The sequence below is a fragment of the Sphaerodactylus townsendi genome, linkage group LG11 (genome assembly GCF_021028975.2).
Source record: "Sphaerodactylus townsendi isolate TG3544 linkage group LG11, MPM_Stown_v2.3, whole genome shotgun sequence".
Taxonomy (NCBI): Eukaryota; Metazoa; Chordata; class Lepidosauria; order Squamata; family Sphaerodactylidae; genus Sphaerodactylus; species Sphaerodactylus townsendi.
In genome coordinates this window covers 22,395,925-22,413,550 of record NC_059435.1, presented here as the reverse complement: position 1 = coordinate 22,413,550, position 17,626 = coordinate 22,395,925, and the positions used below count along the sequence as shown (strand labels likewise).

At 43.7% G+C, this 17,626-nt stretch overlaps 1 protein-coding gene across 1 annotated transcript in view; it reads left to right on the top strand.

The window, feature by feature from the left end:
* The window catches only part of BMPER (BMP binding endothelial regulator), a 230,641-nt gene that overhangs the window by 46,550 nt on the left and 166,465 nt on the right, over positions 1-17,626 (top strand). The window contains exon 4 of the mRNA XM_048511883.1: positions 13,486-13,568. Coding sequence (XP_048367840.1) covers positions 13,486-13,568 — 83 coding nt within the window. The remainder of the gene's footprint in view (positions 1-13,485; positions 13,569-17,626) is intronic.

Genomic DNA, 17,626 nt, shown 5'->3' with positions numbered 1-17,626 from the left:
TGCATGGATTAGAGCCCACTTCTTCAAATTCTAGGCTTAATACCATGTACAAAAGTTGTACAAAATGCTACTTGACACAAAAAAAGACTTCAAGACCACTTCAGTTGGGTTTGTTCAGTAACCCTGTTCAACTCATAGGTGATTAAAAACGAAGCAGACAAATTAAAAAAAATCTTGCCTCTAGTAACATATAGTGACATAAAACATTCCCCCAGTCCACCAGCATGGTGTAGTGTAGTGGTGGCGAACCTTTGGCACTCCAGATGTTATGGACTACAATTCCCATCAGTCCCTGCCAGCATGGGACTGATGGCCAATTGGCCATGCTGGTAGGGGCTGATGGGAATTGTAGTCCATAACATCTGGAGTGCCAAAGGTTCGCCACCACGGGTGTAGTGGTTAAGAGCTCGTGGACTCTAATCTGGAGAACTGGGTTTGATTCCCCTCTCCTCCACATAAGTGTTGGACTCTTATCGGGTGGACCAGGTTTGTTTCCCCACTCCTACATTCCTAATGGGTGATCTTGGGTTAGTCACAGTTCTTTGGAACTCTCTCAGCCCCACCTACCTCACAAGGCGCCTGTTGTGGGGGCAAAATGGGAAAGGAGTTTATAAGCTGCCTTGAGTCTCCTTACAGGAGAGAAAGGTGAGGTATAAATCCAAGAGGAGTAGTAGTAGTAGTAGTAGTAGTTTGGATTTACACCTTGTCTTTATCTCCTGTGAGGAGAATCAAGGCAGCTTACAAATTCCCTTCTTTCCCCTCTCCCCACAACAGGATTTCCTCCAGACTTTTTAAAATTGGCAATTGTTAGTACACCAATGTACCATAATGTTGCAGCACTCTTTTGGCACAATCTACTTGCTTCTCTGAATCCACAGCTTTCATTTGAACACAAGAACCAGTTATGTAGTCTTTTTTCCTTTGTAGATATAAAGGGCCCCTTTCCCCTTATTTCTCCACAATAGAAGAACTAGAAATCTATTTTAAAAAAGAAAATAAAAATAAGAAAGCTAAGAATTAGTGAATGCAGTGGATGGTTATTGTTATGGTTTTATTGCATTTACACAATAGCAACGATCAGTCCAGGGGGAAAAAAAAGCTTTAAAAAGTCCTCTGGTATATTATGGGGGAAGCAACGTATTTGAACTTTTGCCCACCAATTGCAGCAGTAATGCAGCAAGTGGCACAGAATAGAACCCAGTAGGGCCATGTGAAAATGTGTGTGCATGAAAAGCTGAAATGTGCTATACTACACTGTTAGGGAAGAATATAGTGAAGCATCATGCTGAACAGTCATAAACATGGCAACCATCAAGCAAACAGCCCATCGTTTCACAGTTTGCGACTGAGAAATAGGATGTGAGCTGAACTGGCAGGAATACAAGTGATGCTCAGTTTACACCTCAGGAATACAAGCAATGCTACAGTTTACCCCTGGATTGGTCAGTGAATTATACTCCCCTTTCACATAAGTCTTTCTCTGGAGTATCTCTCCCCTCCAGAGGTGGGATCCAACCAGTTCTCACCACTTCTCTAGAAGTGGTTACTAATTTTTTCTGAGTGCCGAGAAGGGGTTACTTCGGCACCGCCCAGAGCCCTTCGGGGATTGGGTGGTATATCAAGTCAAATAAATAATAATAATAATAATAATAATAATAATAATAATAATAATAATAATAATAATAATAATAATACTAAAGCAACCTCCCTGCCCAATAGGGACAGGCGGTGCGTGTGTGCGGCGGCCCAACAATGTATGCCCCCTGGTTTCAACCCCACCACCATCTGAGCCTGTTATTAAAATTTTTGGATCCCACCACTGCTCCCCTCCCACTTTATCATCAAAAATCAACATGTTAACACCAGTATCAACCGTGGTTAAGCTGACCAGTTTTCTTGTTAACCTGGATTTTTAAATCAGACATGAGGAGTCTTAACCATGGCTTACACTGGGGATGATGTGTCCTTTAACTACAAGAAAGGTGGGGTCGGGGCCAGGGTTCCCAATCACCAAGTGGCACCTGGAAATCACCCGCTATTATGAGTGGTCCTCAGACAGCCAAGAACAGTTTCCCTGGAGGAAATGGCTGCTTTGGAAAGTGGGATCTATAGCATCAAACCCTGCGGAGGTCCTTTCCTTCCCTAAACCCCACCCTCCCCACCTCCACCTGCAAAATCTCCAGATATTTCCCAACCCAGAGCTGGCAACTCTTGATGCATCTGAATCCCTGGTCTGGTCATAGTTTTGTCAGTGCCCCGAAGAGTGCATGGCTGCTGATGCCAGCAGTGCTCCAGAGGTGTCCTCATTGGCCCCTAAGCTTGCAATGTATCAGACATGCTATGATCATAACAAGGGTGCTGCCTGAAATGTTCTCTCCAGTGTAAGTCTTTTCCATTTATGCCATAGCTACTCAGAGGCGTAGCAAGGAGGAAAAGCGCCCGGTGCACTGGTGCGTCCTCCGCCCCTGCCATGCCCTTGCCCCCCCCACAGGGGCATGTTCCCGGTGTGTTGCGCCCACCTGTCCCCTTGGAGCTACGCCTCTGACTACTCACCATACAAATTAGCATCTAGCTGCAGTTATTCACAATGTAATGGACAGTCATCTGAGTGGCAAGAACTTTAGACATTGCAGCCAAACTCCAAGTGAAGAAAAATAGAACAGCTCTAACTGGGACTGCTGGTGGCATATTTCAAAGTTCCTTTTGCCATCTCCCAAACTATTGCTTTGACAGGGAGCCCTTCTGCCAGGCAAATGACTTTTAGTTCCAAATCAGAAGATTCAGTGCCGGCTCTAAGTGTCTTACGTTTTACATTTAAAACAGGCAAAAATATTTTAGAAAGAAAAATAATGAAAGCTAATACGTGCTAAATCTTTGTAGAACTCTTTAAGACCCTAGTAAAAAGTTCATAAACATGCGGGGAGTAACGTAAGGAGAAGGTGGTGAGAAAGATCCATTGACAGGCAGTTCTGAACCTTAAATCCAATGCAAACATAATACTGATGTACGGGGAGGAAAATGAGACTAGGGAAACAGAATATGCCATAATTCTGACAAAGCAAATGTGATAGATATATTTTTGTGATGGATAAATGCGATAGATGTGTATGAGTTACATTTGGAAGTTGATCAGTTTATGCTCTCTCTTCAACAAGCAGCATTGGTTTAATGAATGTGTGCTGTTAGACCCACCTGACTTTGCCAGTATAAAATTCCAGCTGTAATAAGGAGCATATTTGAAGATGGACCTGTGTCTTTCTGTGCAAATCTCTGAAAAGGTTTGCAAAATGCTTGCAAAATGCTTTCAATCCCCTTTTTGTCCACACTTACCCCTCAAAATTATTCTTGGCCGCCATTTTGTGATCATTCTATTTTTTAAAAATTCTCAGTGGATTTGATGTTACATTGCTTCAAAGCCTCATGCTGCAATTCTCCTCGGTTGTGTACATGAGGCTTTGAAGATTTGACCACTCAGAATAAATCTTAAAAGTGGCAAAAAATAAACAGGCAAACCAGTGGAGTGAGCTCACAAAATGGCACTGAGGAGAAAGCCCAAGGACTTCAGAGAGGTGTGGAAAACATTTTAAAGAGATACGTACAGCAAGTCGAAATGTTTTGAAAACATTTCAATGAAAGAATCACTAAAATTGAGACTGGAAATAAAACATTCTGGGGGAAAAAACTATGTGGGACGTCCGTCCGTCCGTCCATCCATCTAGCTATATGCCTCACTTTTCTCCCCAATGGAAACCCAAAGCAGGGAACAAGATCATTCTCCCTGCCCCAGTTTTATGATCACAACAACCCTGTGAGGAAGGTAAAGCCAAGAGTGAATGGCAAGCCCATGGACACCCAGCATGCTTCAATAGCAAGGCAGAGATTCAAACCTGGGTCTCCTAGATCCTAGTCCAGCACTAGCCATTGTGCCATTCTGACTAACCACTATGTTCTAACCACCACAAGCTGCAGTTAATTCCTGTTGTCTGTCAGCCATTTTTCCCATCTCCAGTGAAGCCAGGAAGCATTCATGTGCTACTCAAGGAAGGAAGGATATGAATGAGTGGTGCGCCTGAGCAAAGCAACAAACTGTTTCATGACTTCTGACAATTGTCTGAGTTTCAGCCGAAATGTTTCCAGTTAGTCACAGCTGTGCTTACCAAAGTAATCCGAATCGACTGTGTTCTACAAGCTCCACTCAGTGTCTCTTTCATTAGCTGTGCTTCGGCCAATCTGCAATTCTTTCATCCTGGCCTGCGAAAGTAAAAACCTTGTTGCTTTATGGCTGCTAGAAAAAAAAAGGTCTTTTCTAGTATCTGCGCTGAAAAATCTTCTTAGGCGTGACTTTGAGCACAAGCATCGATCCATGGACAGCAGCTGGGCAGCTGTTAAAATCCTGCATCCAATTACAAGCTCACTTGCCTAGGTTAGTGCTGGAACCTGTTTACAATACGGTGGCTCAGCTAATTTCAAGAGTATGTGAAGCAATGATTCCAGGAGAATTGCTTAAGCTCACGGAGAGTGCATTATTCCTTGCCATGGCGTAACTACAACTAGCCCCAACACATCTAAGATGACAAGAAAAGGCTTCCAGTCAGAGCATGTGACTTCTCAGCAGTTGTAAGCCTTGCTGGAACTCATTTTACATTCAGAGTCTTGCTGACACGCAGAAAGTATTCAAGCAGTTCTTTGGTACTGCTAATGTGCTGAGTTCTCAAGTGAGAGTGGAAGCATGGATTTCGGTCTACTTTTTTCCCCTGTTGTAGCAGGAGAGCAAAAATGCCTTTTCCCTTCTCTCATTAATTCAATATATTTAATCAAAACACATGAGATCATGGATTGTTGTAGAAGTGGATTTGGCAGCATTTCCTTATTTAGTTGGATGAAGATATGTCACTTTAATTTGGGGCTGCCTCCATGTATAACAAATACGTATTTGCTTTCTGAATAAATGTTTGTTATTAGTGGGTTGGAGATGGATAAGGTTCGGTTATGATAACTGTGAACCATGCTGTGTGTTCTTGTTCCCAGTGCACACCTCCCATTGATGTTAATGTGAATGCAGGGCAAAGATCGTTCCATAGTGCCACAGAAGCATATACATGGAATGGATCCTCCAGTTAACTAGATCAATCTTCTGCAAGCAGGTTTCCCCCAGATGTGAGGGAATTGGCAGGGTTCTTCTTCTTCTTCTTCTTCTTCTTCTTCTTCTTCTTCTTCTTCTTCTTCTTCTTCTTCTTCTTCTTCTTCTTCTTCTTCTGCTTCTGCTTCTGCTTCTGCTTCTGCTTCTGCTTCTTCTGCTTCTGCTTCTGCTTCTGCTTCTGCTTCTGCTTCTGCTCCTGCTCCTGCTTCTGCTCCTGCTTCTTCTGCTCCTGCTCCTGCTTCTCCTGCTCCTGCTCCTGCTCCTCCTGCTCCTGCTCCTGCTCCTGCTCCTCCTCCTCCTCCTCCTCCTCCTCCTCCTCCTCCTCCTCCTCCTCCTCCTCCTCCTCCTCCTCCTCCACCACCACCACCACCACCACCACCACCACCACCACGGTAGCTATCCATATTACAGCTGTTCTGCAAGACTTAGCACCAAATAACTATTTAGGGGCATCCCTGTTTTCCTTTGCTTACTGTGCCATTGCATTCAGTCTGTAACTATGCAGATAATTCTGCATATATCTATACCACAAATAGTTCAGCTGGGTGCTGTTTCTTCCCAGGGTGTGTTCCAAGACAGAGAATTCTCATTATTCTCACTAAATGGCAGTTCCAAGGATTTTTTTGGGAGGAAATCCATAATAACTGAATCGATATAAAACTAGTTTCAGATTCATAGCCTGTTAGTCTGCAGTAGAAGAACAAGATTCAAGTCTGGTAGTATCTTAAAGACCAACAAGATTTTGAGTGTCAGAACTCCCTGATGCAACTTGGATCTGATGAAGAGAGCTTTGACTTTTGAACAATTATACCCTGGAAATCCTGTTTGTCTTTAAGATGTTACTGGCATAAAGCTGAGATGTTTATAGCGTTGGCTGTGCCCTCCAAACTCTCTGTTTAAAACAACTGGAAAAAATAATCCTTACATGGCCTTTTTGTGATGTTTATCTTTCAGAGGTGTTCATTATTCTCTAAAGGTCTTCATTAAGAGCTTACCAAAGTTAGTGTACCAACTGTGCTGTTAACCTTGCACTACTTCTGTGTGTGTGTATGTATGTGAGTGTGCTTCCTGTTGTTTCTGAGTGTGGTCACCCTTTCACATGTGGAGGTTAGAACAAACATTACCAGAATTTAAGATGGTGATATGAAAGGAATGTTATAATATTTTTTGCCACTTCCTTGAACTAGAGATGGGCTCCCTCCTGTCCTCAGATCCCACAGCCTGAACAGATGGATGAATTTCCCAGACATCCTCCGGATGCCGAGACTCCCAGTTGGATCTGAATGGGGTTGTTGTGGCTTGCCACTCAGTGATTATATCATTACTGTGTATCATGGACAAATCTGGTTCCATTTTGGACTAGATTATGTGTCTTGAAAAACATTTTGTTGCTCTCTGAATATCAAGAAGAAGCAAGCCTTTACTGGCATAGACAGCAGTACAACAATAATAAAAACAGATTAAAAAGCATATACAATACAGGATATACATGTTAGGATGAAGGAAATCTACTGGCATTTAGTAATTTCCAGGAGAAAGTCTGCCACTATCATACAGAGAGAAGGATCAGGGTTGTCCAACAAGTAGTGTAATCTAAATAAATCGGGGAGATCGGGTAAATGTAAAGGAGTGAGATTCACATACTTGGATCTGATTTCCTTGAATCTGAGACAGTGAAGTAATTGGTGGGCCAGAGATTCAACTGAGCCATCGTTACATGGGCACAATCTTTTAGCCTTTGTCTTGCTTGTTAAATCTGCCATGTAACAAGGCAGAAGGCATAACATTAAACCTGGCGAGCATTATGGCTCTCCTTTGAACAGGGTTTATTAAGCAATACAGGTAGTGTGCCAAGTGGCCCCGTTCAAATGGGAGAGAAAAATACAGGGGGGAGCACATTTTCTTGGCTGCGGTGATTAGGGTGGAGAACTCTCTATCCAATAGTTGACCTTTTAATTTCCTATAAGCTTCTGAATAGGACAAAGGGCAAAGTGAATCCACTGACAGTCCGATAGAGGCAATTTTTCTTCAATTATGGAAAACCAGGGGTTGGAATGGGTGTCAGAGAGCAGACGGTGGACCAGGGAGTTACAGTCCGAGAGAAAATGAATTCGCAGTCAGAATCTAAAAGTCCTCAGCCAAGCGGCTGATTCCAAGGAGTTTTGACCTAACTCCAGACAAAGGGCTGCATAGGGCACGCAATTTGGGAGTCCAATTATCTTGTGAAAAAATTTGGATTGAAGAGAATTCAAGGAGTAGTTAATAGCTTGAATCCAAATTGGGACTCCGTAAAGCAATCTCGAGGCAACTTTGGCATTGAAAAATTTGAGGGCAGGAGGGATAAAGGAGTGGCCACTGCTGTAAAAGAAACGTAGTAGTCCTGACATACTATTAGATGTAGCTAGGAGAGCGGCCTTCCTCTGGGTTGCCCATGAAAGGTTAAAGGAGAATGAGAGGCCAAGGGCTCTCTGAATATGCAACATTTGGGGTTGTACTTTCATCAGCCTCACAGGTACAAATCTGACAATGTTTTTTAACTGGACCAGGGGTCTGCAACCTGTGGCTCTCCAGATGTTCATGGACTACAATTCCCATCAGCCCCTGCCACCATATCATGAACCATAAACATGAACATCTGGAGAGCCGCAGGTTGCAGACCCCTGAAATGGACTGTATGTCAGGCAGGAACTGATACAATTTTCTTTAAAAAACCAACCCCTCCTTGGTATAATAATTTAGCTTTAAAAATCATGCTAGACTGTACTAAGCATCTGAACCCTGGCCATACCAAGCTATTGACTACTGAGTATCCAATTTCTGTTCTGTGATCTAGAGGCTGCTGTCTTAAAGGAACCTTCCTGAGAATAAACCCCATTAAATAACATGGGATTTCCTTCTGAGTAGATGTGTTTGGGAATGCTCCAGAGTCTGCTCTGATCTGGGTGGTGAGCTGTTGCATACAAGCAATTCCGTTTCTAGCTGTCCCCATATATTACATGAAATGGGTTTGAGTAATCTGGAGTAGCAGTGAGGTCAGCTAGAGTCACAGTCTCAGGCGCCTAGATTATCTGATTGTTGCAACGTGTTCTTTCCTCATCCTTTAAGAACAATGGTTCTCACCTTCATCTATGGCGGTGTGCTAAGAACGATCCTACTTCTTCTTGTTTAATAACTCAAACAGGTTTTTCCACTGGCATTATCTGCTGCAGATTCTTTGTTATCTTTGTTACAGTTCTTTGATGGCATTCCTAATTAGGTTGTGCTGGGTTTATAATTTTGGTGACTAAGCACAGACACAGTACTACCGGTGAAACATAACCAGCATTTTTGCGAATGCATCTGCAAAGGGTATTTTGGGAGGTTGGTTTTTTTTACAGCAGTTCCAAATTGGTGACTTATAGTTAGACTGTGATTTATTGTAACCAGGAGTCTTTTCAGTGGCCCTACATTCCAACTCATATCCCCATGTTTTGTGGTGTGGTTTTCTTTACAGTGTGCAGTTTCTTTTTGCTGACTGCCCATGACCCACCTTTTGAAGGATACAGGCGGTGCCATCCTAAGCAGAATTATACCACTGAATTCAGTGGCCTGTAGAAGGAGGGGGTTACTTACCCCAGATGGAGGCCACCGCATGACTCCGCAGCACCCAACCCGGAAGTTGTTGTCCCTGCCCAGGCTTGCCAGCACAGAAAGCTGTGCTGGAATGGCCATGGGTATTCCATGGGCAGGCCAGGGGTGGAGCCAATCTTAGTTGGCTTCCACTGCCCACCCAGCCCGCATGCACAGGTGGAGCCGGCCACAGAGATACGGTATATTTCTGTTATCCCCTATGGGGGATTCTCAGAGAGGGGATTTTTGTGCCTTTTTGAGCTTCCTGCACTGGAGAAAGCCCTTTGAAGAGGGCAGGGTGGCACCAGACTGGCTCTGTCCCACTCTGCCAGTCTGCTCTGTATTGGGCTGTTAGAAGAGTATAATTCTTAGGATCTGTCTATCAGTCTTTCTATCTTTTTTAGCCTGCCCTTCTTTCCTCCAAAGAGCTCAAGGCATACACCTTAACATGCATCCACTGACTATGACTCTTTGGCCCTTTCCGCATGGGCCATAAACGGCGGCTTGGGGACGGCAAAAATGCCGTCCCCAGGCCGCTGTTCGCACAGGGGGCGCAGCTGCGTCGCAGCCGCGCTGCCCTCGTGCCGGCCGCCCGTCCCAACGCCGGCATTTTCCCAGTGCGCTTCGAAGCGCACTTGTTGAGGAAACGCCGGCTGGAAGCCACTGCTGTGTGAACGGCAGCGGCTTCCCGGCGCTTCCCCCCCTCCCTCCCTGTACTTACCTTTCCCGGGCCTCCGGCGTGTCGCCGAGGCCTGGGGACACGCCCCCCTGCCCTGCGCCGCTGGAGCAGGCGCGCAGGGCCAGGGGGTGTGTCCCCAGGCCTTGGCGACGCGCCGGAGGCCCGGGGGCACGCCGGGTCGGCTGGGTGCCGGCGCTCCGCGGCGCCAGCTGCCCGGCTCTTTCTAGGACCGTCCATGCGGATGGTCCTAGCGTCGTCGGGTCGGCGTTAAGTACGCCGACCCGGCCGCTTCCGCATTCGTGCGGAAACGGCCTCAGTGTTTGACTTCCCTTAGTCAAGTTCAGCTAGATGCATGTCTAGCAGCACCTTTGAGACCAACAACCTGGTATAAGAACATAAGAACATAAGAACTAGCCTGCTGGATCAGACCAGAGTCCATCTAGTCTAGCACTCTGCTACTCGCAGCGGCCCACCAGGTGCCTTTGGGAGCTCACGTGCAGGATGTGAAAGCAATGGCCTTCTGCTGCTGCTGCTCCTGAGCACCTGGTCTGCTAAGGCATTTGCAATCTGAGATCAAGGAGGATCAAGATCGCTAGCCATAGATCGACTTCTGACAAAGGGAGTTTTGACTCTCATAAGCTGAAAACTCTGCTGGTATCTAAGACGCTACTGGTTTCAAACCTAGATTTTCTGCAGACTAGTATTGCTACCTTCCTGAAATTGAGCCGTTGAGAAGCCAGTCACGGAAGTATCTCAACACACATGCCTTCAGTCAAGCTATTCAGGTGTTGCAATGAACTGTTTATATCCTGCCTTCTCCTCCAAAGAGTCCAGACAGTCTTACTTCGAGATACTGATCAAGCCTAAAGCCTATTTAACCCCAGAGACAAACTCCATTAGGTAACTACTATGCCATGCTTTGGAACACGATTGCAAGAAGATATCAAGTCCATTTCCCTTAACCACTGAATCCAGTTTGCATCTTTGATAATACATTAGGCAAGATTTGGTTTTGTTTCCCCATAATTGTCCGACACCCTTGCAGATGTTCACAAGTGTATATATATTGTTTTATTGTTTGTTCTAACAATTTACCAAGCACCAATTTAAGCTAACGAGCCTACAGTTTCTCAGCTCCTTCCTCTCCGTACTTTCTGGGAAAGACTCCAGTTAGTAGGCGGTTAAAAATGTAGGAATGGAGCAGACAAAATTGCAGTAATGAGCTTCCACTGTGGGCAGATAGTTGAGATCAACATTGGGTTGCCACAGAGGTGTATATATGGAAAACGGTGCCTTGGGCAAGCCCTGAAAACCTCTCTCTTCTCCCTTCCCCGCAGTCTGTATCACATCCTTAATGTCTTGTGTTTCCTTCTTGCTCATCTTAAAATGTCTGAAATTTTCCCATCTTTAACCCTTGGCTTGTCATTCATGTTAAAGAGGATGAAAAGTTATCTCAGATCTGTAATCAGCCTCAGACTCCGAATGCAAATTTCAGGCGACAAAGTTTCTGTGGTTCATATCAGCACACGTAGTAATGAATCATGAATGAAGGGACCAAGTGAATAGGTAGGAGCAGCTTCTTCTTCTGAAGGGTTATGTCTGCCTCAGCCTTCAGTAATTACTCAAGGAGGATTACTACACGTTTAGCATAAGTAAAACTCGCCGGAATTTCAGGCTTGGCCAGGCAGTATCAGTGGTTTTGTAATGTTATAAAACTATGTGCAAATGCATTTGATATCTTCCATGTAGAGGATTTACAGTTCTTTCAACCTGGTCAACATATTAATGTTTATGAAATACAGATGATTCTTTTTACGACGGTATTGTTGGCCGATTCTTGTATTTCTACATTTGTTTGTCTGGAATTTCCTCCGAGGAATAATTTATCAAGAATTAAATATAACATGTCCTTGAATGTGTCTTTTTTCCTCCCTTCTGATGTTTATTTTTCATGCCAATAGAAACTTTAAAAAAAGAGAGAGGGGGAAAGCAGTGAAAGGGGGAAAAAATCAGAAAAACTGCTGTCGGAAAAGGAGGTTATGAGGCCAATTTACTGAATGTTACTATGCGTTTTCCCCCTTGGGAGTATAGAAAATGTCTTGCTTATAAAATTGCTGCTCACCTAAAATAAGCAAACCTCCCTGATGAATTCTTACAATCTAAATGGGTATTTTGAATGAATTCCCTAGGATGGTTTGTGGGCAGCTTATTCACCAGTGAGCAACAGGCAAAAATATATATAAACCGTCCAAGATGGCTATGTATATGTACTACTTGTGTAGATGTTACTGGTATACTGTTGCTAATAGTAATTTTAAATAAAACAACTACCCGTCACCTTACACAATTTCTTTGATAAAAAGAAAGCCTTAAATTGCATAACATTTTTTGAAGACATGACTGAGTCTTAATTACAGAATATGTGCATGTTGTTTTGACTGTGAAATGCATTAAAAATGTGAGTTGTCTCTGAAAAATATTGATGGATGTGCTCTGTGCTCAAGAGGGAGACCCCATTTCATTGAACTGAAGCTGGTAACATGACTTCTCCATCTCAAAAAGGGGGAACATTTTGAGTCTCAGAGGGTTCTTCTTCTGCTACTGTGATGATCTGTAAATTAGAAGCAAATCCCCAGCGGGTGCAAATTGGTTAAGCACTATTGCAAACGAAGCATTCTGGACTGGTGTGTTGTGCTTTAGGAACGTGCTAGAACCTGTCTGATGCCTCCCCCGTCCCTCTTCCTTGATTTAATCCAGAAGCTGTCTCCTCTTCATCTGGAAGATAAATAGCCTGAATGGTTTTAATGCTTGATTATGGGGTAGTGAGCAGGACGCAAACCTAGACCTTCACAGATATCTCTGAATGTGAGGAATTTAATGCTTGCTACATTCTGAGCCAGATACACTCTATGTGCTCAGTCAAGTAGCAGGTGGAATTCTACCTGACTGAATAAACTTATCAAGGTGGAAGATGTTTACCACTCAGGCAGTTTTCTGAAGAACCTTTCAGCCATTGATATCCTGTTAAGTAGCTTAAGAAATCACTTCTTTGCATCTGGAACTTGCTGGACAAAGGCATAGAAGTAGGAGGCAGAATATGTGGCTCATATAAACACAGCAAGAATATTATTGTTGTAGTTATTATTACTTTTGTTTAATATCACAGCTGCCAGTTCTTTAGCTGGTTGTTTGCCTCATTACAATTTGCTCCTCACCCAGAGGCCCAGGACATTGTAATGTATCGACATCGTATTTGTGCGGATCCTTTTGAATCTGACAGATGTCGATTTTGTCAATTTGAAGATGTTTTAAGTGCCGCTCTACTGTTGTTGTGAGTTTCATATGCTCATAGGTGTTTTAGTAAAAGATTGCTGACATAAAAAGGACAGCTCTGGTTTTGTAATAGATCCATTTCTTCTCTTCAGTCTTCTCATATATAACCAAATGGCTGCTGTAATAATGGCTAGAATGCCACATTAGGACTGCAAAGACCCAGATTCTAATCCCTATTTAGCTGTGAAGGTCTCTGGATGATCTTGAGAGAGTTACCCTGACCCAACCTACCTCACTCAGTTGTTGTGAGGATGAAATGTAGGTTGAAACCAATATGTAGACTGCTCTGGGATATTTGAAAGAAGAGTGTGATCAAAATGTGATTGATTGGATAAAAAGGATAATTAGTACACATGAACTGCAATCCTGAGAATCTTCTTTTGAGATTAAGCCAAACTTCTGAGTACACTTGTTTATGCTTGTTCTTTAAAGCTCATCCTAACCACAACATAGCTTATCACACGTTGGATATTAGTTGACTTAACTGCCAGTCTGCATGGTCTCAAATGTGTCTTCTGACTTAATGAGAGCCAGAAACTTGCTTTACTTTTTAAATGAACTGTTTTTTAATTTTTGAAGAGAATCTGCTATGAATACAAGAGTCTCTGAAATTCTGTGCTTGTTGAGTTGTAGAAACCTAACAGCGTTTTAATGCGTGCTTTGAGAAGTTTCATGTCGATGGCTAAAGTAACAGGGAATGTCCTACTTTATTTCTTTTCTCTAGGTTGCAGTTTGGAAGGAACTTCATACAACAGCTCAGTAACATGGCAGGTCCCAGAAAAACCCTGTACCATGAGGCAGTGCCAGGTAAGGAGGCAGAATTCATAAACTTTCAGAGGCTGAATTATTTGACTTTTGTGAATCCCAAGGAAGGCGAGGTATACTGCTTTCACTGTTTCATATAGTGAAATGTACCAGCGTGGGTTGGTGGTTAACGAAGAATCTAGAGGTAAGTGAAGAATGGAAGGCAGCATTTGGTGTAAGGGTATTGCAGTATGTATTCGTTTGCTCGGACCTTTGCCTATGAAAACATCAAGAAAATAAAGATCTCCCTGAGGAAAGATCCAGTGCCTTCTGTGAAAGCATTTCTAGACAGAGAAATGGATTCAAGATGTTAAAGGAGTGGGGATCTGAAATTCTGAAGTGTTTATATGAAATAGAAAACGAACCTTAAACTTCCCAGCCCAAATAAAGTTGGAGGGCGTTTCTAAATATTATTTGTCCCCAATTCTTTCTAAGTTGTGGGTATACAAGATACAAGTTTTCAGACCTTGCAGTTTAAAAATGCATTTGGAGGTTATGTAAGGCCAAAAGGTACATCAGATATTCAACCCATAGTAGATTCAGAATGAACCCTTGGTATATATCAGTGGTGGCGAACCTTTGGCACTCCAGATGTTATGGACTACAATTCCCATCAGCCCCTACCAGCATGGACAATTGGCTGATGGGAATTGTATTCCATAACATCTGGAGTGTCAAAGGTTCGCCACCACGGGTATGTATCATGAGAATAAAACATAGTTGTTGGTCTACAGGTGGGACCTGAATTTTTCCAGAATTACAGCTAGTCCCCAGAGTTCAGTGGTAAGTTCTTTTAGAAAAAATGGCACTTAAAAAGGGTGGACTCTATGTTGAGCCCCCTCCTTTCCCCTGATTCCACTATCCCTGAATTCCACACCCAAAGATCTAGAGTTTTCTCAACCCAGAGTTGGCAAATTTAGGATAGGTTGGTTTATTAAGTCTGTGGTTTCCTGCACATATGGCAGATTTACCCCAATGCTCATCATTAGGGGTAGTTCGCCATTTCCTGGCCCCATGTTATGGTGCGGTTTTTCCTGTTCCCACAAAATTAATTCTGCCGTTGGAGCCAGTGGTCATTGTGAAGAAAAAGAATGGTGAGATTTGGTGAGGAGGTCATAGGGAAATTGTCCCCTCCTACCTTGTGCAATTGGAAAGTGTTCTGCCTGCAGTTCTACCAGTATGGACAGTTCAATTGCCATTTTGTGAAAATAGGGCAACACATGTATTTTTCTAGCTTCAGTATGCGTGAATCCTCAAAAAGCTGGGTTTCTGATCTCATGCGCCAAAACTGGAAGAGATGTGCTTATCCTTGTCCATGCAAAAAGATGACTGCCTATATCAGGGGTAGGGAACCTGCGGCTCTCCAGATGTTCAGGAACTACAATTCCCATCAGCCCCTACCAGCATGGCCAATTGGCCATGCTGACAGAGGCTGATGGGAATTGTAGTTCCTGAACATCTGGAGAGCCGCAGGTTCCCTACCCCTGGCCTATATCCACAGGATTGTCCATACCACTGTCTCACCTTGCGCATGGTTGAATCTCCAGAATCATGATGACTGCAAAGAGCAACTTAGGATAGAAAAGGGAGGAATTAAACACAGTTGCTATTTTCTACACAAGCCACATGTAATAGTTTGAAGAGTTAGATTGTGTGTCACTTCCATTTTTGAAACTCCCATTTAGTCTTCCTCTCGGCCTCTGTGCTCAAGAATGCAAACAGACCCATCAGAAAACAGCCTATGCACAGAAGGGTTATCAAGATTCTACCTTTTGAAGCAAGAAGTGCGGACGCTGATCATTTACTAGACTCTATCAGCAGAACCATCAGAGATAACAGGCTTCCATTCTATGGGACAAGATCTTTTTTATCTCTTTCTTAGGTCCCTTTTGTCTTCAGAAATAGACTGGGAAGAATTTTTTCCCCATCAGCTCTGTTACCATCAAAGCAATAGCAGCTGATTATTTTTAGGTTTGCTGTGTGCAATGAACCTTTGATAAGACAGGAACCTTTTGTTTTCTTAAGAAGGTTTCTTGGTTTTCAGCGGATGACAGTCTCCAGCTGATGCAGATAGGAATACTCACTTTTATGCTCTTCAGTTCATTTCAGTCCTGACCGTACTCTGTAGAGTCATACAGCACAAATGAACCAGCTAGCTGTCTTGTGAATTATCCTTGTGCATGCTCTGAATATCTTGTGCAGTCAGTCCACAGCTTACCCAGAGTCATGTCCCTGTCTTTTTGGTTTCTACCTCATTGGTGGAGTATCTTCCCACATTGGTTGAATCCCCACTACCGTCTTAGCCAGGTTTCAAAACACAAACTAACCAGGTTTGAGGGACGACCTCCCCGGTCGAATCCCCTCTACCTTCTTAGCCAGGTTTCAGAACACAAACGACCTCAAACCTGGTTAGTTTGTGTTCTGAAACCTGGCTAAGATGGTAGTGGGGATTCGACCGGGGAGGTCGTCCCTCAAACCTGGTTAGTTTGTGTTCTGAAACCTGGCTAAGATGGTAGTGGGGATTCGACCGGGGAGGTCGTCCCTCAAACCTGGTTAGTTTGTGTTCTGAAACCTGGCTAAGATGGTAGTGGGGATTCGACCGGGGAGGTCGTCCCTCAAACCTGGTTAGTTTGTGTTCTGAAACCTGGCTAAGACGGTAGTGGGGATTCGACCGGGGAGGTCGTCCCTCAAACCTGGTTAGTTTGTGTTCTGAAACCTGGCTAAGACGGTAGTGGGGATTCGACAGTAGTGGGGATTGTCTCTGGACAAATATAATGGAATTTCTCTCTTTCTCTGGCCCCTTCCACATATGTTTGCAAGTGGATTTTTCTATTCCGCACAGTAAAATCCAGCTGCACAGTGCACTGAAAGTGGATTGAAAGTGGATTACTCTGCATGTGCAAAAGGGGCCTCTGTCTCATGAAACTGCCTTATACTGCCAGTGCTTTCATACTACCTACTATCTACTCTTTTTAACTGGAGAGGCTAGGGACCAGACCTTGGAACTTCCATGCGCAAAGCAAGAACTTTGCCACTGAGGCACAGCCCCACCCACCCCATAGTTTCCAGCATTTTTCTATTGAAACCTAATGTCAGTTTTTAAAATAGGGTATCATACTGGGTAGGGGACTTTAGGGTAAGGGAATTTCTGATCGGTCCTCTTCCTGCACAATATTTCTCCAGTACAGGCTAGGTCTCCTATAGGGCCGTGCAGCAAAATAAATAAATAAATAATTGATACATTTTTTAATTTAGATATACTGGAGCTGAAAAATACCTGCGTTCCTGGTTTCCTGAGTTCCAGATAGTAGTTTGGCATTCAGATCCTGGTTTTTTTTTCAGGTTTCTGATATTTTTCAGCTCCATTATTCTCTATAGCAGCAGTTCTCAACCTCTGGGTCGTGACCCCTTTGGGGGTCGAATGACCCTTTCACAGGGGTCGCCTAAGACTCTCTGCATCAGTGTTCTCCATCTGTGAAATGGACAAACGTTAGGGTTGGGGGTCACTACAACATGAGGAGCTGTATTAAAGGGTCGCGGCATTAGGAAGGTTGAGAACCACTGCTCTATAGGGAATGTTTCTGGGAGCCTGGGCAGCCTTTTAAAAGAGATTGGCACCAAATTGCAAGGCAACTCCTTTAAATACTCCCCAATTTTCAAGTCATTTGACCAAGGGCTGCTGAATTCTACAGGCTCCTGAACAAGGTGCCGCCAGTTGTCCATTGTTTCTTATGCAGGGGGAAAAACCCTGTGGAAAATGTAAAACCCTAGCGATTGCAAGGGATCGCTAACCCCAACCAATCTAAAACCCAAGAATCTGAAGCTATGTGAACCCAGAGAACCTGAAATGACGTAAAACCCCCAAATCTGTGATTATGCAAAATGTGAGAATCTCAACCCATGTAAAACATGAGAATTCACGCAACCTACCCGCCCTCAAAACTGTGAATCTGATGCAAACCAATTCTAGCAAAGAATGAACTTTTAAAAAACAACAAAACACTTGAAACTGACAACATTTTACCTAAAGCAGCCTGGCAAACCAATACCAAGCGCTGGAA